The sequence below is a fragment of the Canis aureus genome, chromosome 4 (genome assembly GCF_053574225.1).
Source record: "Canis aureus isolate CA01 chromosome 4, VMU_Caureus_v.1.0, whole genome shotgun sequence".
NCBI classification, from domain to species: Eukaryota; Metazoa; Chordata; class Mammalia; order Carnivora; family Canidae; genus Canis; species Canis aureus.
In genome coordinates, this window is record NC_135614.1 from 13,624,619 (window position 1) to 13,648,272 (window position 23,654).

Genomic DNA, 23,654 nt, shown 5'->3' on the forward strand with positions numbered 1-23,654 from the left:
TTAATTATTCATTACAGAAAATATGCTTTTGGGGCACCTGGGTGGCTCAATTGGTTATGTGTTCAACTCTTAATTCGGTTCAGGTAATGATCTCAGAGTTGTGAGAGCCCTCACTGGGCTGGGTGTGGAGCCTGCTTGGAATTCTCTCTCTCCTGCTCCCTCTGCCCCTCCCCCCACTTAAAAAAAATCTGCTTCAAAAAAAAAAAAAAGAAAATACGCTGTTTGCCAATGTTCGTAGACTATCATTTAGAAAAAAAATAAATTCTAAATATATATTGTTTTTATTTTTGCAAGGAGAGATAATAAAAGTAAATCACTCTTCAGGGCAAAGAATATATGTAGTAAGAAGCAACTAATGTGACAGACCTGATAGAAATAGAATCCCAGAAGACCTGGTAAGGTATTACACTCCCCCAAGAGTAAATCTGAAAGATGTCCCAGGAAGGGAGAGGGAGGCAAGAGCCATGAGCTGAAGCCAATTAGTGTTCAATAAACAAATGTGAGCATTTTGCTTTCTGCCTCATTTCAGGCCCACCTTCCTAACAGCTCAGATGATGAGTTCTTAAGGAAATAAAAGTTCAAATTCCCATAGCAATTCAATTTACAAAGTGAATTTTATTCGATTTGTGGAAGAACAGCTTGTGTTTTGTTTTGTGTCAGAGCCTCTTAATGGTAATTCCAGAAAAAATGTGCTGAGTCATGAATCCCTAAGGGTAAAAGATTTTGACAAGAACATGCGTGGGGGAGGGCATTAGCTGTGAGAGCTGTACAAGTTTGGCATAACAGAAGACTCATTCTTCCTCTACATGAGGCCCTTTGAGGCAAGCATTTACCCCATACCTGTACCCAGGAACACTTGACATCTGCCTTGGATACTGAGAGGCCAACACTAAGGAATAATGATAGCAACAAAAATAATAATAGCTAATATTTACTGAACAGGTGCCAGGAATGTATATGGGTTATGTTATTTAATTCCCCTAACAGCTCTGGGGCAAGTTTGACAGAAGAGGAAACTAAGGCTTTGAGAGGCTCAGTGATATGCTCACATCACCCTAGCCACAGGACCTGGGCTAGGATTTGAACCTAGAAATCAGAGCCTGAACAAGTAAGCATACTGCATCTCTGAATATTGTCCATTTATCTCTGTCAATATTGTCCAAATATCTCTGATCATTTTAACTGACTGTAGTTGAACTCCTGTCTCAAAGAGGCATTTTATTAACTGGCATCCTTCAGACAATGGACTGTGGAGCAAAAGTTCCCAAGATAGTTATTCATGAAGGAGAAATTTTATGGCACTGCTAATGTAAACTGTGTACTTTATGCGTTTAAAATAACACTCCTAACTAAGAGGGGGGAAAAAAGCGAGGCATTTTTTCCTTCAAAAGCGAGCTCCCCTTTATTTCCCGGAACATCTTGAGTTTAGATAATCCTGGATTGATTGCTGGAAGTTGAGGCTTTCTGAGGTCAGGAGACTTTCTGGCCCCACAACACTAGGGAAGACGGTGCGGTCATGACCTCAAAGTGCTGCAACTCCTGGTTCTTGGGAATTGGTCCTCGTGGGGCTTTTAAAAGTTGGTGGCTGAAACTTCTCTCCTGATGACAGAGTCACCCTTGAGAAAATTAGTTCAGCAACTGGCTCCCAGGAGGCTAAATGGAGAGAGAATCAGAGAAAGGCAGAAGGCTGAAGGGAAAGAGGAGAGCTAACAAAAGTTTCTTACTTCACATCTTTCCCCAGCTCAGCAGCAGGCACTTGGAAGGTCAAAATATACCTTTAGAGTCACAAAAGAAAGACTGTATTCTAATCAATATAATTTCATTAAGTGTGTTTTTAAAATGCTAATTCTTGGGGCATCTGGCGGGCTCAGTAGGAAGAGCAGCGGACTCTGGATCCCAGAGTCATGAGTTTAGCCCCTTTCATAAACAAATGCATAAACTTAAAAAAAATGCTAATTCTTAGGAAATGGGCACCTCTTGAATAAATTATTCACATAAACATGACTTATCTATTCAATAAAGGACTGGCTTTATTGCAACCTTCCCACCTAAGCCCCATTTCCTAGCCATGTTATAACGAAATCAAGGGATTACTAGAAGCTTTTTTCATTTTGCTTTTGGAAGTTACTTATATATGTTGCCCATATCATGACAGCTTGGAAGGCAGCGGTCAAAATAATATAGCAGATCGACTTGAATAAGCTGAGGTCCATTCACCAAATTCTGGGCCTGGAGTGAACATGTGATAATTAATTTTTTTACATTCAAGTGAAATGTCACTGCAATTTGCAGGGGGAGGACGGCTAAGAAGAGAAAAAAGCAACCAAACCAATGCAAAACAAACCAAAGAAATATTTTATTGTAATGAAAAATTCATTCCCTAGACAATGGAAAATGCACACACTGGATGACATTAGTAGACAAAGTGAAGATGCATTTGGACAATTATCAACATTGATGAATGTGGGGATGTCATGAAAGTTAAACTAATTTTTCAGGTTATAGGATGTCCTGAATATAATGTTGGCACAAAGGAACTTTCAACACAAAAATATTTACTTTAACTTTTTAAAAATGTCACCTCTTTTATTTCTTAACCTTGACAGTCACTAAAGAATGAGGTACAGAAAACTTTCCAGAAGTCTGAGTACGGTGTAGAAGTCCAAGGCACTTTGGAGTCCCATTATTGCATTATTGAGTAGGGTTAACTCAGTTGTGAAATTGCCCCACACTCCGGGTTTACTGCATAGAAAAGCACTATCTACCTACCTCACTGAGGTGTGGTGGGCCTTCATGCTTATAAAGTGCTTCAGGCGCCTTCCAAGAAAGGCAACATAGAAGTATAAAATCTTACATATTTCAAAAGAAATGAAAAGACAATTTTGGCACAATAAGAAAAGTGCGTCCTATTTAAAGAACCACAGTTGGCTATTTATAAAACCCTCCTCACTTCAATAAACTGCTTTTTTGTTAGGATTTAAGAGAATGATTGTTTTCCCATTGCCAGTCTTATAACTACCATTCTCCACCTGGCTGTGCTGTTAAAATTCCTTCAAGAGTTCACTAAAAATACTGTTGCTTGGCCCACAGCCTAGACCTATAGAATTAAAATCTCTATGAGTAGTACTCAGGCAACTCTATTTTTTTAAAGGATCCAGAAGATGCCAACATATAGCAAAGTTAAAAAAATATTTCTTTAGAAAAGTGTCCATTTATTAAACATTGATTTTCTTCCAAAAAGTTTTTCTTGAGATTGAATAAAGTTGGATCAGGGTATCAGTTTCTTATTGCCATTCCTTATTCTCTTTCTATGTCTCATACAGACTTGGAGTACACACACACACACACACACACACACACACACACGCAATTTTAGTTCTGCCCTTGAATTAAAATTTAATAGTGGTAAAATCTGATAGTGGCAAATAAACGCTTTGTTGAAAAGTTATGCAAGGATTTGTGACTCATCCCCACTGTGCCCAAAGCAGATGGATGTTTCCCATTTGCCAGAACGGAATGGTTTACACATTTCCAATTTGGAAACAGGTAAAATCAGCACTTTCTGAGAAACATCAGTTGAGTGGATGCTGACAGAAAAGTGAGCATGGTTATGGCAGCCAATCATGAAGCAAGGCTGTGGTGAGTGCTCCTGCTTGGAGACTGCCTTCCTCTCAGCAAACACCTTAGGAACTGAAACAATTTAAACTCAGTGAGTCCAAACATGGGGTGCTGCCTCAAGGTAAATAAAACCAAATAGTGAAAACTAGTGACTGTAATTTAAAATAGCTTTGAAAAAGAAAGATCGGCTTGCTCCACTGGAATTCTTAATGCCATTTTTGTAAATATTTTCACATACTAGCAGGTCTACTATAGAGAAGAGACGGAGTTAGGCCCATAGAGGCCTTCGTATGTATCTCATCATGCTGCCTGATTCAGGTTTAAAATAGAAGAGCCCCCCTCTGGGTGCCTTGCAGTGGAACTAAAGGATCCTACAGAGAAATTATATCTCTTTACACAGAGATAGCCTTCCGAGGTGGGCCAAAATTTTTACAACATCAAGAACTCAGAAGTAATAGTAAAACAGAATAGTCCCACTTCTTGAAAAAAGAAAAAAGGGAAAAAATATATATACAGGAGATAGAAGCCATATATACAGTACATAGAGAATAGGATTTGTTAAAAAAAAAAAATCATTCAGAATCAGCCACAGTGAAATTTTGCTATGAGAAAACAGTCTGTAGTGCCTTCCAATATTCCTCTAAACATTAGAGGAAACTTTGTACAGAAAGGTTGTTGGAGCTGGCTTAGGCAGCAGCTTGTTGCATGTGTCCCAGGAGGGCAAGGCGGCCAGCAACAGGATGAAGCCTCCCAGCAGGACGCAGAAGCCACTGAAATAAAACGCAGTGTCGTATGTCTGGGTCCAGTCATAAAACCAACCTGAAAAGAGAGTAAGAAAAAAGTGAATTTGATATAAATAGGATGAAGAGGAAGCCCATTCAGTAGTTTCCTCAATCGTAGAGACAGTAAGGATTAGGATATATATTACCCCATGCACTCTACAGCCGACTACTGGGAGTTAGCAGAGGAGAACCTCCCAAATAATTTGGACAAGGATAAACAGGCATTTTGAGTTTCTCTCAAATAAAAAAATGAACACAAGTCCTGGAGCAACTATACTGGCCTTCTCAACTATATCAAAGTGATTGTGAACAAATCATTATCATGAGACATCTTTGCAGATTTATTTCGTGCTAATATGTGCCACTATTCAATCTGGATTTCTATATCCAGAGATGTTACAAAGAACAGTAAAATAGGTTGGCTTTAAGAAATATCTTACCAACAATTGGTGGTCCAAGGCTATTTCCAAGTCCAGCAAAGAACATTAATATCCCATAAGCATGGGCTAATTTTTCAATTCCCACAGTTTTTGTGGTCACATATGGGAAGATGGACCAATTACCAGTCAGAAACCCTAGAATCCCAGAAAGTATTGCCAATGTGACATAACTTTTGGCAAATGGAATTGCACACAAGGCCAGGCCCATGATTATTAAGGTAGCTACATAAAGATATAAGGTATTAATCCACTTGAAGTCAGCCAGTATTCCTAAAAGGAGTTTACCAACTGCTGTCATAATGCCAATAATGGAAATAAGAGGCATAATAAGCTCTTCTTCTTTCACATTTGAACTTCTTGCCACATCTTCCATAAGTAACGAAGGTGGGAATCCTCCGATGTCAAAAAGAAAGATTGCAATGAAGAGCGCTGAAAATACTTTGTTTTTAAAAAGAGCCACAGTTTCTCCACAGTAGTTTTTATATAATTGCCACTTCCTCTTGGCAAGCTGTTTGCAAAAATATGTCTGTTCTGCAACTTTCTTTTTGTACGTCTCAGCCTCTTTTGCGTGTGCCATTGTTGGGTTTTTATGAAGCAGACTCTCCTGTTTCCGGCCACCACTGGCTAAGATGCTCTTGCATGTTTCCTCGGCACTGTAGCTCTTTCCAAGAATGTTTGTGTTTTCCTCCAGGTCCTTTTCTTTTTCACTGTAAATGGAGTATTGATCTGGTATACTTTCCAGAGCTGTTTTTTCAGGCAAAGGGCAATTAGAAGATTCGAGGGGTCTCATCAGGCTGCCACAGGCTAATATATTTAAAGCTAAGGCACCCACAATCAGCAGGCATCCATCCAGCCCATAGAACTCAATCAGCAACCTCTGCAGAGCAGCATATATAAAAAGTCCAACACTTGAACCTAAAAAGGAAATGGGAGCTGTTTAATCTTAATCTCTTATAATTTGGGACTCTAATAATAACCATTATTAATATAGGCCACAGAAAACTGTGAAGATTTTTAAACCAAGGAGCATGGTTATATTACAATAAACCTTTGTCTATGGACATTGAAATTTTAATTTCACATAATTTTCATATGCTTTGAAATATCCTTATTTTCATTTTTTAAATTAACTATATAAAAATGTAAAAATCATTCTTAGCTAAGGAGCTCTCCAAAAACAAGCAGTAGACCAGATCTGGCCTGCAGGCATTAGTTACCAACCCTTCGTCACCAGGGAACAAGATCACTTCCCCCAAAACCTTTGTTTCATGCCCATGTTCCTTTTTTCAGTGAGGTCACAATATTTCACATATTTTTATTTTTGGTTTCTTTTCAATTTTTAAAAAATTCTCCTTTGAGTTTTGTTTTGCTTGTCATCTTTCACCGATGGTGGATGCTATAGGTCAAAAGTCTGTGCCCCCCCCCCATTCATATGTTGAAATCTTAACCCCCAATTTGATGGTATTAGGAAGTGAGGCCTTTGAGAGGTGATTAGGTCATGAGTCCATGAAGCACTCATGAGTGGGAGTAGCACCCATATCCAAGAGACCCTGAGAGGTTCCCTCCCCTTCCACCATGTGAGAAAACAGCAAGAATATGGTAATATACAACCTGGAAGAGGTCTATCACAGAATCCAACACACTAGCATCTCAATGTGGGATTTCCAGCTTCCAGAACTGAGAAATAAATTTCTGTTGTAGATTAGCCACCTAGTCTATGGTACTCTGTTACCACAGACCAAAAAAATGAAGCAGATCCATGGTTCTCCTTAATTTTGTCTCCCTTAGCTCCCTGTGAATTGAAACTAAAAACTCATTAATTCTTCCAAATCTTAACTGTGCAGTCGATCCATTTTTACTTAAGTGTGCCATGGCCGAGGTCCTTATGCCCTCCTTTCTAGACTCAGTGGAAGCATACAGCATACAATTTCTGGCATCTTCAGCACACATAAGTTTGGACATTAGGGGAGACTTAGGTCATAATTATAATACTCTCTGCTTTTAGAGCCCTTGGTATGTGCCTTACACATATGCTGCTTTAATATTCCCAATAACCTGATGTGATGAGTACTATTATCATCCCTGTTTTATGGTTCAGACAACTGAGGCTTAACTCAACAGTTCACTTAACAGAACAGTTAGATAACTTGTCTGTCACCAGAGAGCAAGTGAGTGATACAGGCAGGATTCAAAACCGGTTAGTGGTCTGGCTCAGGGTCTGTGCTTGTGGCTACACTACAATGCCTGTACAAAAATACAGTGCAGGGATGCCTCGGTGGCTCAGCGGTTGAGCATCTGCCTTTGGCTCAGGGCATGATCCCAGGGTCCAGGATCAAGTCCCACATCAGGCTCCCTGCGAGGAGCCTGCTTCTCTCTCTGTGTCTCTGCCTCTCTGTGTGTCTCTCATGAATAAATGAATAAAATCTTTAAAAAACAAAATACATGGGCGGCCCAGTGGCACAGCGACTTAGCGCCGCCTGCAGCCTGAGGTGTGATCCGGGAGACCTGGGATCAAGTCCCATGTCGAGCTCCCTGCATGGAGCCTGCTTCTCCCTCTGCCTGTGTCTCTGCCTCTCTTTCTCTCTGTGTCTCTCATGAATAAATAAATAAAATCTTAAAAAAAAAAAAAGACCAAATACAGTGCAGGTAAGACCTATTGTCCTTCAAGCTCATGCCTACCCTTCCGCTCCCTCCCACATATGCAGGAGATCCTGGAAGGTTCTTTGAATTGTATCCCAACTGCTTTGGATTCTCTGTCTTCTGCTTTTGCTATTTCTTCTCCCAGTTCTGCTTCAAACTCACCGTGTCCTCAGACTCTGGCCCTGTCTCCTCTCAGACCATGATTCACATTTTGCACCTGGCAATGCTTCCTTCAACCACCTTTGGTAAATATCCTGCTCCATTTAATTCAATCTGGAATCACTTTGTTGCCACTGGGTTGGTCTCAGGAATAAAACATTAGTGTGGATTCTGTTGCCAGAAAGATCATTGAACTTATTCAGTTATCTGGAAGTCTGACCTCCCAGGAATACGTGCTTATTAACAAGTGAGTTGCATATATAAACGTACAACTTTTATTAAACTTGGCAACTCTGTCTCCTAAGCAAACTCATAAGATATTGGCTGCAGAAAATTTTGATATTTCCCTAAACTGTTTAGGAAAAAAATCCATCTGAAAAGTGCAACCCTACTTTAAAACAGTGGAGGAAAAAAAATATAAAATAAAAATAAAACAGTGGAGGAAGTCCAGAAGGCTTTTATATTTATATTTCCCACCAGTGATCATCTCTTGATTATTAAGGGAAGAACAAGAGTAAACAGCCTGACATTTGGATATGCACACGGCCAGTGAGATGCATTCATAAATCAGTACTTTAGAAAAATTGTACCCTGTGCAGTAAATGGAGACAACGAGAAGTCAGCATCAGGCTTCTTGACTGTGCCCGCAGCTCCATTTTCCTGGCATTTCTCCTACATCTTTCAAAGAGAAGGTGACTTACATAGTCCACTCTGCTTCTTTGAGTCAAGCTCTCACCAGCTTGTGACTCTCAATTGACTAGGCCTATAAGCTTTTCGTTCCTTTATTATATTGGTCATTAAATGCCCCAGATTTTTTGTATATGTATCCTAAGATTTTCTGGAAGCTATACCCTTATTTACAGTGGAAAATAAAATTTCCTTCTCAGCCTAGAGTAAAAAAATTGTGCTACCTAAGTGGCAGCCGGGAAGTGGTTGTTTTAGACATATCTCTGTTTGATAACTTTTTGATTTTAATTAGAAGGCTGGATAGTAACAATGCTAACTTATTTTGAAAAGTACCTGTTGAAATCAGGCCAAGGGCAAGGCCTCGGTGGCTGTCAAAATACTGGCACGTAATGGTCACTGTTGCCGTGTACAGTAAACCACATCCGAGTCCTAAACATAAGAAGACATTACGTAAATTAAGACAGACAATATTACGTCGATGCAAAGAAGAAAGAAGAAGGAAGAAGAAGAAGAAGAAGAAGAAGAAGAAGAAGAAGAAGAAGAAGAAGGAGGAGGAGGAGGAGGAGGAGGAGGAGGAGGAGGAGGAGGAGGAGAAGAAGAAGAAGAAGAAGAAGAAGAAGAAGAAGAAGAAGAAGAAGAAGAAGAAGAGGAAGGAGAAGGAGAAGGAGAAGGAGAAGAAGAAGAAGAAGAAGAAGAAGAAGAAGAAGAAGAAGAAGAAGAAGAAAAAGAAGGAGGAGGAGGAGGAGGAGGAGGAGGAGGAGGAGGAGAGAAAAAAGAATAATTAGGTATCTCCAATAGGTCATTCTGTTACTGACTGGCTAAAACTCTTTAGAGTACGAATTCCCAGATCCTTTAATGTCAGTTGTGCAGCAACAATGAACATGTTTGGGTAGACTCAGTTCTCACTCCACACCCTTCCTAAGATTGGGCTCAAGTCAAAAAAAAAGTCCAATTTCTGAAGCATGAATGAATACTATAAAATTTAAATCAAGACATTAAGGGCAGATAGAGAAAATGGTAAAGTCACCAAATAGTAAAATTTAATCATATGTGCCCATTCTATCTCTGTTCCACGTCCTTGCCTTCAGCTCAGTGTCCTTCCTCCTCAAACTGCTCTAAACAATCTGAGAAAGTTCCCTTCACCCTTCCAAGCTATTTTGTGAGAGCTTATAGTTTGTACACCCCAGTCTACAAAACAAAGGCGCCCCCTCAGGTCCTCTGGGCTTCACAGATCATCCCATCACAGCAAAATATATATTCATAAGGTTTTTTTTTTTTCTTTCACAGATAAAAAACTACCCCATTTAGCAGCAAAAGGTCTTTAACTTAGTTTAAAAATATCTTTACAGGGCAGCCCAGGTGGCTCAGCAGTTTAGTGCTGCCTTCAGCCCAGGGCGTGATCCTGGAGACCCAGGATCGAGTCCCACATCGTGCTCCCTGCATGGAGCCTGCTTCTCCCTCTGCCTGTGTCTCTGCCTCTCTGTCTCTCTCTCTCTGTGTGTCTCTCATGAATAAATAAATAAAATCTTAAAAAAAATCTTTACAAAAAAAAACAAAAAACAAAAAAAGCAAATACAATAAAATATTAGCAAACATTTAAGTGAAGTGTACAGTTGTTTGCTCTATGCCTCTCTACTTTTCTGTAGATTTGAAATTCTTTTATAATTAAAAAAATACCTTACTAAATTTTTCTTTCTTGAGACCCAAGGGCAATATTCATCTCCAGAGTTCTCTAAATCATTTGTTTATTAGCTTAATCTTTTCTTCTCTATATAGCACCTGATAAACACAGTTTGTTTTTCATAAAATTTTCCTCTGGTTCTTAACTCATGACTTTTTGCCTTTCTTCTGCAACAGCATCTGCTCTTGAGGATTATTCTATAAACAACACATAAGCCATAGTTTAAAAACCAGATTTAACCATGGCCCATTAAATGAAATAAGATCATTTTCATTACTTTTAATTAGTACCTAAACTGTGATTAGAAAGAATACATGGGGGGATCCCTGGGTGGCTCAGCTACCCCATTTAGGAGCAAAATGTCTTTAATTTAGTTTAAAAATCTCTTACAGGGCAGCCCAGGTGGCTCAGTGGTTTAGCGCCGCCTTGGGCCCAGGGCCTGATCTGGATTCCTGGGATTGAGTCCCACGTATGGCTCCTGCATGGAGCCTGCTTCTCACTCTGCCTGTGTCTCTGCCTCTCTCTCTGTGTGGCTCTCATGAATAAATAAATAAAATCTTAAAAAAAAAAAAAAAAAGAAAGAAAAGAAAGAATACATGGGCTTCACAAATATACTGCAAGTTTTAGGAAATTAACACTTTTAAACAATCTAAGACTCAGAGGATCATCTGTGATTCCATAAAAAGTCTTCTTAAATGAGATAGACTAAAACAATTACACTTTCAAGGAAACCTTTTAGAATAAAGTGCCCTTCTTATATGATTTAAGGGAAAAAATATCTCATCAACTAAAACATGGGTTGCATTGATTATACAGTTATTACATATATATAGGACACTTCAAGATATGAAATAAAACTGTTTCTAAACAATCAATTTCGAAACCAAAAAATGTCACCCTTAACTGAGACTATACTTCAGGAAGCCTTTGGAGGGGGAATGAATTTACTTTTTTGTGATTTATTTGTCAGGGCTCTGTCAAATGTCAGGCATTAGAGACAAGGGGGGAAAAAGGCATTTCTGATTGCTAAATGTCAATGTCAGAAAAGTTGAAACAGCAAATTTTAAACTTTAGCCTGAGACCCAAAAAAAGACATTTTTAAAAATTATTTCAAGGCCATGGATTTCAGTTAAGGTTATTTCACTATTTTTAAATGTAGCAGTAATTTGAAATGCTTTCTTCTTAAGCTTTTCAAAAAGGTAGCATGATGCCTTCCCACATCGTATCAGGCCAACCTTAAACTGGAAGTTATTAAAGAGGATCCCTAGAATCTCCAAGATATTTTCTAGAGTGCATAAAGTCAAACTAGTTTCATAACTGGTCTCCTAGTTATGACACTAGTCTCCTGTTATCCACAGTTTTGCTTTCCATGATTTCAGTTACCTGCAGTCAACCATTCCCACAAGCAGATGATCCTCCTGACATGTGGTCAGAAGGTCAGTGGTAGCCAAATGCTATGTCACAGTGCCTACGCCATTCACCTCACTTCCTCTCATCACACAGGCATTTTGTCATCTCACGTCATCACAAGAAAGGTGAGTACAGTACAATAAGGTATTTTGAGAAAGATACCACTTCACCTAACTTTTATTACAGCATATTGTTATAATTGTTTTATTTTACTATTAGCTATTATTGTTAATCTCTTACTCTACCTTATTTATAAATTAAACTTGATCATAGGTGTATACGTATAGGAGAAAACATAGGGTTTATTACTGTTCACGTGTTCAGACATTCATTGATGATCGTGGGCCGTATCTCCCATGGATAAGTGGGGACTACTGTAATACTAACATGATCTCTGCTTTTGTTAGTGTTACTGGCCATCTCTTTCACTGTGTTTGCATTTACGCTGACCGAGCAAAAGAGACGGTGAGTAAAACCACAAGGGCCCTGGCACAAATCAAGGTTTGCTACCAAACTTTGGTATCAAAATATGCTGCATAGCCATATACTCACATTAAAAACGAACAACATTTCTAAAAAATGCTTCCTTTGGATGACAACAATTGTTAAAAGGAAAAGCCCTTAAACAATTGTTTTAGTAGCCAGCTCAAACAGCCTCTCTTCTCCCGTGTAACCCTGTTCGTATTTGAAAGAATATCTGACAGATAAACTGTGGTTACTTAGACTTGGGTATGTGGCAAAAATTTTTTTGAAAACAAACTAAGGGTGACAACTGGCAGTAATTGTTACCAATGATAAAATCTAAACATTCCAGAAAAAAAAAATAGAATTTTAGGAAACATGTATCCATGACCATGAATTTGGACAACTTCCCAATACATAAAGATTTTCTGATGAGTCTGTTGCTGATAGTAGCCAAAGCAATTTTTGATGTTGTATAATGAAATTTGTCGACATTTATAAGTTCTGTCATAACTCAGTGAACCAACATTTTTCAAATAACCAATTCATGATAGTACACAATCAGGCTTGAATGACAATCCAAAGTGCAGAATGTGCCATTTGCAATATGTAGATGGAGCTAGAGAGTATTATACAAAGTAAAATAAGTCAGTCAGAGAAAGACAAATACCATATGATCTCACTCATATGTGGAATTTAAGAAAGAAAACAAATGAACATATGGGAAGGGGGAAAAGAAAAAATGGAGATTGGGAAAACAAGCCCTAAGAGACTCTTACAGAGAACAAACTGAGGATTGACAGAGGGAGGTAGATGGGGGAAAGGTTACCTAAGTGATATGTATTAAGGAGGGCATGTGATGAGCACTGGGTGTTGTAGGTAAGTGATGAATCACTGAATTCTACTCCAGAAATCAATATTGTGCCAAATGTGAACTAACTACAATTTAAGTAAAAATTTGAAAAAATAAAAGTTAAGTATTTAAGGAAGAAAGAACAAAAGAAAGAAAAGGAAGGAAGGAAGGAAGGAAGGAAGGAAGGAAGGAAGGAAGGAAGAAAAAGAAAGAAAGAAAGAAAGAAAGAAAGAAAGAAAGAAAGAAAGAAAGAAAGAAAGAAAGAGAAAGAAAGAACAGAATAAATAAGTGGGTTTAATATAACAGAATATAAAAATATATTGACATGACATCAGGTTCCATATTACAATTAACTTTGGAAAGTCATCACTCATCAAGTTTTGGTACAGCATCAAAGAAGAATAGCTATAATTACCTGAAAAGGCTGTTAAAAACTACTCCCTACTACATCTTCGCGTGTGATGAGATTTACTTCACACACTTCAATCAAAAAACAGATTGCAATGACTGTGTACAGAGCCAATATGAGAATCCAGAAGTCTTCTAAGAAGCCAAACATTGAAGAGATTTGCAAAACTGTAAAATAATGCAGTTCTATTCACTAACTTCTGTTTTTCCTTTGGAAAATAGAGTTATTTTCATAATAAGTACATTATTTATTTTAATGTGTACTAGGTTTGTTTATTACCTTTAAATGAATTACTAAACAAATATTTTCAAATTTCTCAGCTTTTAATATAGTTAATTTCAACAGAATAAATATCTATAAGTATAATCCATATATTCAAAAGCTCCTTGGGGTCCTACGTAAAGGGAGTGTGAAGGGTCCCAAGACTATGAAGTTTGGAAGCCACTGTTTTAAAGCGTCCCTTGGTCTCCAGTCATTTTTGATCAGACTCCTATTCGGTGAAAAATAATTTTGAGCATCAGCCTGCAGTATAATTTTTATTTATTTTTTATTTATTTTATTTTTTTAAGATGTTTTATTTATTTATTCATGAGAGAGAGAGAGAGAGAGAGAGAGAGGCAGAGACACAGGCAGAGGGAGAAGCAGGCTCCATGCAGGGAGCCCAACGTGGGACTCGATCCTGGAACTCCAGGATCACGCCCTGAGCCAAAGGCAGATGCTCAACCCCTGAGCCACCCAGGCGTCCCATGCAGTATAATTTTTAAACTGAAAACCTGTATTAATAACAATTCAAAGCACAAACATTAGTAAAATATTATTGTTTCCCTTTACTTAAATAGGTAAAATCTAAACGTATTTTCATGTTCTGACATTTCCTTTCCACACCTTACATTCCATTTCACACAGCTCCAGGCAAGACCACCACTTCAGAGGCCTCTTTTCTCTCATCTCCTCCCATCAAACCAGACGGAAGCTCTTTATCACACCCACTAAATGATCTCAACCTCCCTGTGTCTCGGCACCACCACTGCCTCCACTCATCTCATCTTTTCTGAGCTGAATTCTGGCTTCCTGATCACTGTCTCAAGCCTCCAGTACTTTTCCCACCAATCTATCTTCCTTTTTCTTCCTTTTCCATCAATCTATCCTCTAAGCTGCTGTCCAACAATTCTCATTCCAGCACATTCCTGCAGTAAAGTCCACATAAAAACATTTTGTCATCTTGCCTCTGGTGCATACCATGCTTTGATGTATTTGCACCTCCCCACATGACTTCTGCAGTCCTTCAACAAAAACTCTTATCCGCAGTATATCACACTTCTGAGCATTTGAGCTCCTGCAGAGACCTCCTTCTACCCCCTCACTTCTTTTCCAACCCCATGCCCACCTGACCACATCCTACCTGTCTTTCCAGACCCAGCTCAAGCATAAACTTCGGCATGAAGCCGGCTTCAGCACCCCTCTCCCCCACAGGTACATATTACACCAGCACGGAATGTTGGTTTCATTTTATTATTGCACTTATTTTCCTGTGTTACAAGTTGCAAATTTACAAGTTTATTCCCCCAACTAGACAATGAACTGTTTGAGGGCAGGCTGTGTTTTATTCATCCAAGTACCCTGGTTCCAGGTCTGAGCCTGGCACAGAGTTAAGTGTTTTTAAAAATTTGTTGGATGAACCTTCCCACAGAAGTTAATCTAGTACCTTTTCCCATAAATCTCATTTGAGTTCTTGCATTTTTCTCTTCCTGTCTGTATCTCTATACATATAACAAACACAAAATATATGTATGTACGTGTGTATATACTTTTTAATTAGTATCTTTATATATGCTCCCTGCTTCAATGATTTTTTTTTTACTTTTTACTTTAGCCAGAAACTCAATCTTAGCTTAAAAAATATTAAAGAATTTTTTTCTCTCACAGTAATTAATTTACTAGGATAGCATCATTAGAAAGACAATTAGAATTATATGGTTTGAAAATAAGATACAACTAATTTACAACCTCCATGCATTATGTGATGATGTTTTGGGCAAATCACACTAAACTCCTTCATTTTCCCACTTTTCTCAATTTTTATCTATTAACTAAAAAAAATAAATAAAAACCCTAATCAATTAAACTGATAAGCTTATGAGGAGAAAATATAACTGGGGTAAAACACTGATATGATAAAATGCTTCTAATTTGGAATAAATAAAGCAGGCATCTCTAAAGAACTAGCATGTGAATAAAAGCATGCAAAGTGAAAGTCTGGTCTATTTTAGGAAGACAAGCAATAAAACATTTGAAATCATGTACATATTTTTGAAAATGCCTACAAATTTTTTTAAATATCCTTTCATCATATATATATTTTTGTGTGTAACTGAATAGATATCTATCAAGCCCCTACATTTATATATGAAAACTTCTCCCTGAATTATTAATTTTATGAAAAGGAAACATTTTAGTAACCGTGCATTTTAACATGGCAATCTTAAAAAACAATATGAGTGAGCTACAGAATCCAGACACTGTGTGGGGTAGGGGAGAAGAGGCAGTGCCCTGGACATTCCCAGTTTGGCTACTAGAAGTCTCATATCCTGGAAAACCCGTCAGTCCTGGGCAAACCAGGACAGTGGTCACTGTAGTGGAGGGACCTGTCTCTTGGTCGTTTGAGAGAATTCCCATCCTGTGTGTTTCAAAGCAAGTATTTGAGCCACCTCTTAGAATAGTTGAGACAAGATGATTTACTATCCTGACCAAAGGTTAGGATAGGCAATTGCATGTGGTGTTCCAGAAATATCTACTTCCAGAAATGAAATTGTGGGAAGGTAACTTAAGGCACCATGAAAGATAAATAAGCTTAGTGTATCTAAATGCGGGTACTTTTTAAAAAGATTTTATTTATTCATGAGAGACACAGAGAGAGAGAGAGGGGCAAAGACACCGGCAGAGGGAGAAGCTGGCTCCATGCAGGGAGCCCAATGCGGGACTTGATCCCACGACTCTGGGATCATGCCCTGTGCCAACGGCAGACGCTCAACTGCTGAGCCAACCAGGCGTCCCTAAATGCAGGTACTTTTATGCTGCTAGCTTCAAACATCTGCCTGGAAAGCTTAAAAATGCAAGTGACTGGCTAGGTTTTTTAATAAACTGGCTCTGACTGTAGCTTGAACAGTGTCATGTTCATGAGTACTCTGAACATGACACTGACTAGTTAAGGTCTGGAAATAAGGCAGGCTTGGATTCAAATCCCAGCTCCATCTCTTACTGGCTGGGTGACTCTGGGGACTCTAGAGTTTACTGAAACTCTCTAATTTTAGTTTCTTTATCTTTAAAACAATTTCACAAAATAGCTGTAAAGATTAAAAGACATAAAAAATATAAAATATTTAGTATCTGTGCCTAGAATATAATATAATAAGTACTAAAAAATAACCATTTTTTGACATGTTTTCACTTTTCACCTGAGTATTATAGCATTATATCACTAATAGCCTTAGACTAATTAGAAAATCATAGTTCCTTATTACAATTGAACATCCATGAGAGAAAAAAAGACTATCTTTAATGATATAACCATTAAAAACTAAACTAAACAAAAAGGCTTATAAAACTCTAACTGCTAAAATGAACGTGAGGAAATGACCTTTATCTCATTTGCCATAATTGAGTAAGAGAATCAGACTCTCTGTAAACATGGTGTTTTCTTACCCTCCCCAATCTCAAGAAGCTGTGCGGATTCAGTCTACAAGCAGATATTATCATGAAAATGAAGGAAGCGAAAATTGAATTTTTCCAAAAACCAAGAAGGAACAGTAAGAAAACACTAACCAGGTAACTAAATAACAATATACTCAGAAGAAAACAGAATGGAAGACCTTGATTTTGAGTTGTGCTTTTCAGAAAAGCAAAAACAAATAACTGGAGAGATGCCTGAGCAACTCATTCAGCACATATTTTCCACACCTATCCCCATCCTGCACCCCACTTTCTTTTTCCTGATTCAGTAAAGTAATTGAAAAAATAGAAGCCTGAATTACCAGGTTTGGCAGTGTGGCTTACAGTCAATTGACAAAAGGGAAACTGCCATTTTATGTTAGAAAAACTAAACGAGATAACATCATATTTTCATTATGATACTTTTTAAAACATCAACTAAGTGGCAAAACAGAATTATGCTCATTAGTACAATTTAGTATCCTTTTTGATATTGTGTATTATAATTAAACATACTAAAATGCTTTAATTTCTTTATCTATCTTCTTAATCTATTATGTCAATATTGTTGATTCAACAAAGCTTCCTCAGTAGCAAAACATTGCTGCTGTGGTCTTGAACTAAGTGGTCAGAAAGGAATTGAAGGGGAGAGGATGTATGCAACACCTCTTGTGTCTCTGTGTATACATTATTTCACAAATAGGCATAATCGCTCTGTGAAGTCTTTTGATAAAAATAAAAATAGAAGCTCAGAGAGATTCAATAATTTTCCAAGGTCACAAAACTGATAATAATGGTTATGCTAGCTAGTATTTGTTGTTGCCTTACATCTTCAATTCACAAAACCTGAAGGTGGATGTCATTATTACATTCTGTTTTAAAAAATGAGAAAATAGAAGTTAGGTAACTTGTCTGGAGGCACACAGCTGGCAAGTGAGTAAGATCGGGTTAACCCAGATGGTTAGACCCCAGAGCCTGCCTCTTGGCGCTTGCTCCTTCCCTCCCATATTGTTGCTCGTAAGAGACCATCTAGTTCATTCTAGCAATGAAAATGCTTAGTATAAAATTCTGCACAGAATTGGTGCTCAATGAATATTATCATTAGAATGAACCTTTCTTGTTTTTTCTAAGAAACTCAATACAAAAAGGAAAATGAGTTTAGGCCATAATAATTTCCTGTCACTTCCTTTTCAACTGGATATTCTAAATTGCGATAGAATGTAAGAATCATTGTTCACTATCACCTCATTTATTTATCCCCAAAATATTCAATGAGCCCTGGACTATGTACCTACTGATGAGAAAGAAAAGAAAGAAAGAAAGAAAGAAAGAAAGAAAGAAAGAAAGAAAGAAAGAAAGAAAGAAAGAAAGAAGAAAGAAAGAAAAGAAAGAGAAAGAAAGAAAGAAAGAGAGAGAGAGAGAGAGAGAAAGAAAGAAAGAAAGAAAGAAAGAAAGAAAGAAAGAAAGACAAAGACATCTACCACAGTAATAAGTATTAATTATCTCTGGCTAGGAGTAGCTCACAGGGCCTCAATAATTACCAGGGGGAGTGATTTTTTATTAATTGAAATACAACTCAGTTCTTTTATTTGTTTTATTTTTATTTATATTTCACCTGACTTTATTTAGTCCTCACAAAACCTTGTGAGGTGGGTTTCCCAATGTGCCTTCACAGATGAAGGGGGAGCCATTTGTCATCAAGCTTGCTGAGGTTCACAAAATCTCCATCTCCTGACCCTAAGAAGGCCAGCACTCTCTCCACAAGCTTACAATTGCTTCTTAGTTGCAGGGATTAAGAACCTATTCTCACAAATCGAACTTCAATTATATATATATATATATATATATATATATATAGAGAGAGAGAGAGAGAGAGAGAGAGAGAAGAACCTATTGTCAAATCAGAGCTTCAGACCTGAGTCTGTTTCCTGACCCAGAAACATTAAGTGAAGGACAGACTGGGATTCGAGGAGGAAGGACATGGCAACAAATGCTATGACAAGTATAGATAACAGTACCCTAAATACTTCCCCAAAGATGACTATGGCCATTTATTTAGGTAATTGTGCACCAGGGAAAGTGGGATACCCTTTGAGCATTGTTGGACACAGGACATGAGCTGGCAATGTTAACTCGGGGCCTGAAGTATTTACATGGCCTTCCCTTAGAGTGTGGTCATGCGGAGCCAGGTAATATATAGGATCATGGCCCACTTCTGGCTCACAATGGATTCACCGAGTCCATGGACCCAACCAAATTCCTAATATTTCATTGGCTCACACATTCATGATGGTGAGTATAACCCCCTACATTGTTCCTTGGCCAATGGAGTAAGAGTTATCATAGTGGGGAAAGCCAAGTGGAAGTCCTATAATACTACCAGAAGCCAAAAGTGTCAATCAAGACCAATCTCAGATCCCATTTAATTAATTGATAATCATAGATTCATGGAGGTGGAAGGGCACAGTTAGTTCTCAAAAGGTTTCAACAACATAAGCCAAATAACTTCACATTGCTCCCTCCATTACTACAGAAATTAAAATTTAGTTATGGGAGTTAGTTAATATTGTCTTTTTCTTTCTGTTTATTATTAGATAGTCTTCCAACACAATCAAATGTATATAACTCTTATATATTGCAAGCCAATTTTTAACTCTTAAAAATTCATTTTAATCTATAAGTAATGCATGCTATGGTATCACTCACTGCATCAATTTCTAAGTTGGTAACAACTTTGTATGCCTAGATTAACCTTGAAACCATGTGAAGGAGGAAAATCCCATGAAATTTTAAATGTGTAGTCCAGAGCTTGGGGAAAATGCTCAAATCATATCAATGACATAATAATTCAATTTTCTATGTAAAAAGGGATTTGTCCTAAAAGGAATAATACAATAGTCATGCATAAACACAGATATCTACCTTTTTATTTTAATGGCTTTAGACAACAATGCAAAATGATTATTCAATGGATACTCTCAAATTTTACACAAGAGACTAACGTATTTTTACCCACAGTCCAAAACTGTATTAAGCACTATAGGGAATATAAAATATATTGCATGCTCTCAAAGAACGAACACAGGACTTGCTTATTTAGATTCAGATCTCAGCAATATTAGAGTATGTAGTTAAATTTAAAATAGACTTTAAGTGTTCAAAAAGCACAAAAATAGTTACAAAAATGTGAACGGGGTCAGGATCTGGTGTCAGACTGAATGGATTAAACACCAAATATCCTAGTTATATATCTTCAGTTAGTAATTTCTTTGAGCTTCCCTTTCCCTCTCTGTAATTTGGGTTCTTGTGAAGATTAACTGAGGTCAGATAAAGCATTCAGCACAGAGCCAAGCACACAGGGAGTACTCAGTGCATATTAGCTGCTATTACTTCTATTGTTTATTTGGGAAATAGTCCCAAGTAAAAAAAAGAGGAATATTACTAGTCAACAAAATTAGGTTCCTTCAGACACTAGGAAAAACGTTGACTGCTGGAATCATCTTTTTCAAGTTCCCTATCAACAGCCTCTAGGAATAGTCTGATGATGCTGAACATTGAATACAATTAGTATAATATAGGGGCGACTTGGTAGCTCAGTTGGTTAAGCGTCTACGGTCATGATCTGGGGGTCCTGGGATGGAGCCCCACATCAGGCTCCCTGCTTAGCGGGTTGCCTGCTTCTCCCTCTCCTCCTGCTGCTCCCCCTGCTTGTTCTCTCTCTCTCTCTCTAATAAATACATAAAATATTAAAAAAAAACAATTAGTAAAATACATCACAAAGGCATCTGCACCAAAACTAACTGTCAGTGCTCTCAGGCTCCGGACCCTCTCCTGTAACCAGGATCATCATCAATTATCCCCACCACTCAGTTTTTCTTCACTTGTGCCTTATCTTTAAAAAATAATAATAATGATGTGTTTTAACATCTACTTTTTATTTCTGCTGTAACTTTGAGTTGTGCACCCTGGAAGGACAGGATGTTTAGAATACAAATAGCTCAGCAGAGCCCTGCTTAACTGGCAAATGTGACAGTGACCATTTCCTAAGTCAGTGGGAAATGCTGTCAAGCTCACGCTCCCCCCTCTCTTTTTTTCCTTTTTTGTGCTTTAGAGACCAGTGCTGAAATGAAAAATCTTGTGCCTCGCAAGAGAACATAATATGCATTGATAAAACATGTTTATCTTTTCAAACATTTTGACTCACTGAGCAGACATGTTACTAAGGCAGTAGCTTTCAGTGATTTGGTGATTGAAAGTAAATTATTTTTTATCATTTTCATGCCTTATATTAATGGAATAATAAACCTGACATTGATAAAATGATGTTTAACTCTGAAGCTTAGAAAAATTATAGTGACCAGCTTTCTTACCGACAACAATACCATAGGAAAAAAACAGAAAGTAGAGATTGGGAGCAAAACTGCTCAACATCAAGCCTCCAGCTACCATGAAGCCACTGAAGATTGTCACAGGTCTTGCTCCAAAAGACGAGACACAGAGGCTGCAGACAGGACCTAAAATAATAAATGAAATCTTCACTTATTTGACAATCCCATCATAAATTTAAAATGGTTTTTTCCACCATACAACACCACTAACAATAAGCATCTACTGTGTATTTACCATATTCCAGACACTCTGCGAGATACTTCCCATAAACAATCACATTTCATTTTAATCTCACTGCAGTCCTGGTAGGTGGATACTACTGTTAACCTCATTTTTTTGATAAGGAAATTAGAGTTTCCTGATGGTAAGGCCACATAGTTAAGAAATGGGCATTCTGGAGTCAGACCTTACTCAAATTTGGAGCTCTGCTACTTGCTGGTGATTCAATCTCAGGCAACTTTTTTGATCTCTCTGTGCCTCAGTTTCCACATCTGAAGATTGTAATAAAAGTACCACTGCACAGCGTTACAGCAAAGACAAATGAGAGCACAGGTGTCAAACTGATCACAAGGCCTGACACGAGGAAGTCCCCAATCAATGCCAGCTCTTCAGTGATGAGAATGGCAGCAGCAGCCACCAGAGTAGTAACAGGGGAAGAAGTAAAAACACAGGCAGTCTGACTCCTGAGCCCAGCATCTTAACCATCATACTATGCTGAGGATTTTTGCCTCTTGCACGTTCCATGCATTTTTCCTACCCTGCAAAAGGGTGGTCATATAATTGATGAGAAAATAAGCTTGATGACTGACTGAACACAACCAATTGTGACCCTGTAGAGAGATGGGGGTGGTGGTGGTTATTTACTCCCTAGAGACTATTCTGGCAGGTGAGGTCAAATGGAAAAGCATCCTACCCATTTGGGTATGAGTCAGTCAGTACCATGGTCCTACATTCTATGTGTGATCTGGAACTTGTGGGAGGAAGTACACCATCGAATGACAGGTAACAGTGACACTACCTGGATCTGTTCTATGGGTAAGTGGGCAACTACTTAAGTAATGGGATTTAAGTGATAGTGAAATTCTTTCCCAATAGCAGGATACCTAAAAGACACTTACAGCTACAGAGCTGAGCGTATCAGAAACGAAAGGACATTAAGGATTATTCAGCCCATTAGTCTCATTTACATGGAAGGAAACTGAAGCTCAGAGAGGTTATCCAAGCCCATGGCAGAAGAAAGAGCCCAGACTTTGAATGCAAGGAGAAATACACCTTAATTAAGTTGCCAACAACCTTTCAGGTACAAATTATCATCCCCAATTTTTAAAAAGCACAATCACCAGGATGACGAAAGGCAGACGATAGTATTATAAGGATATGAAGCAATCAGAACTCTCATATTGTCTCCTAAAGCTGAACATAGCACATTGTATAGCCCAGAAATTCTGCTCCTATGTACACACTCAATAGAAATACCTGTTTCAGAAGTACATAAATGTTCATAGCAGAACTATTCACAGTAGCCTAAAAACCCAGATGTTCATCAGCAATAGAATGTATAAATGAATTCTGGTATAGTCATACAATGGACTATTACATGGCAATGAGAACAAATGATTTATAGATACACATATAGAAGTATCTCATAAATATATGTTGGGTGAAAGATGCTCAACACAAGAAAGTATACATTGCATAATTGCAATGATAAAAAGTACAAAAACAGGAAAAATTAATCTATGATTAGTAGTCAAGATAACAGTCATCTTTGATAATGGCTAGGGAGTTATAACCAGAAGAGAGCACAGCCCACCTTCCAGGGTACTACCAATGTTCTGTTTCTTGATGTGACTGCGCTTATCACAGGTGTAACTTGGTTTGTAAAAAATTCATCGAGCTATTCTTATGATATGCACACTTTTCTGTATATATCTTTCATTTAGTAACCTCAGAGAAATGAGTTTCATTGTTAGTAAGTGATAGAGACAGGATCTGACCACTCCAACATTCCTGCCAATACCAGAGAATCTCTCAAGTGCATACTTAAGAATAGGATATGACCACTGAGATAGCACATAGCTCTCTCCACATGTACAGCTCTCCCACATTTATCCCTGGTCATGAACTGGCCCCTGACATTTCAGGCCTTCTATGTGAGCTGGTATAGAAAAGCAGACTGATATATTTATATGATAAACAAAGGGGAATATTCTGTGCCAGTGTTTTAAAAGGAAAATCCACTTGAAAGACCAAACTTATTATCCAGTAGTTGAGCTATCTGTATAACCAATGAGAAATACTTAGACACTTCAAAAATAGAACTGATTTTAATGGTCAAATTTCATAAAACATCATAAAAGCATGACCCTTCTGTGGTGTTTACCAAACTGCACTGACATTGAGACTCGGTGTCAAC

At 37.9% G+C, this 23,654-nt stretch overlaps 1 protein-coding gene across 7 annotated transcripts in view; it reads right to left on the minus strand.

Annotated features, from left to right (window-relative positions):
• Positions 1-2,332: 2,332 nt before the first annotated feature.
• Positions 2,333-23,654, minus strand: part of SLC16A9 (solute carrier family 16 member 9) — a 58,925-nt gene continuing 37,603 nt past the window's right edge. For 6 of the 7 annotated variants that reach the window (XM_077894605.1, XM_077894608.1, XM_077894610.1 and 3 more), the window contains 4 exons: positions 21,220-21,363; positions 8,660-8,755; positions 4,841-5,755; positions 2,333-4,437 (listed from right to left, as the gene is read on the minus strand). In XM_077894605.1, the coding sequence (XP_077750731.1) occupies positions 4,259-4,437; positions 4,841-5,755; positions 8,660-8,755; positions 21,220-21,363 (1,334 nt within the window). In that variant the 3' untranslated portion in view covers positions 2,333-4,258. The remainder of the gene's footprint in view (positions 4,438-4,840; positions 5,756-8,659; positions 8,756-21,219; positions 21,364-23,654) is intronic. The other variant, XM_077894611.1, reaches the window with a different exon arrangement.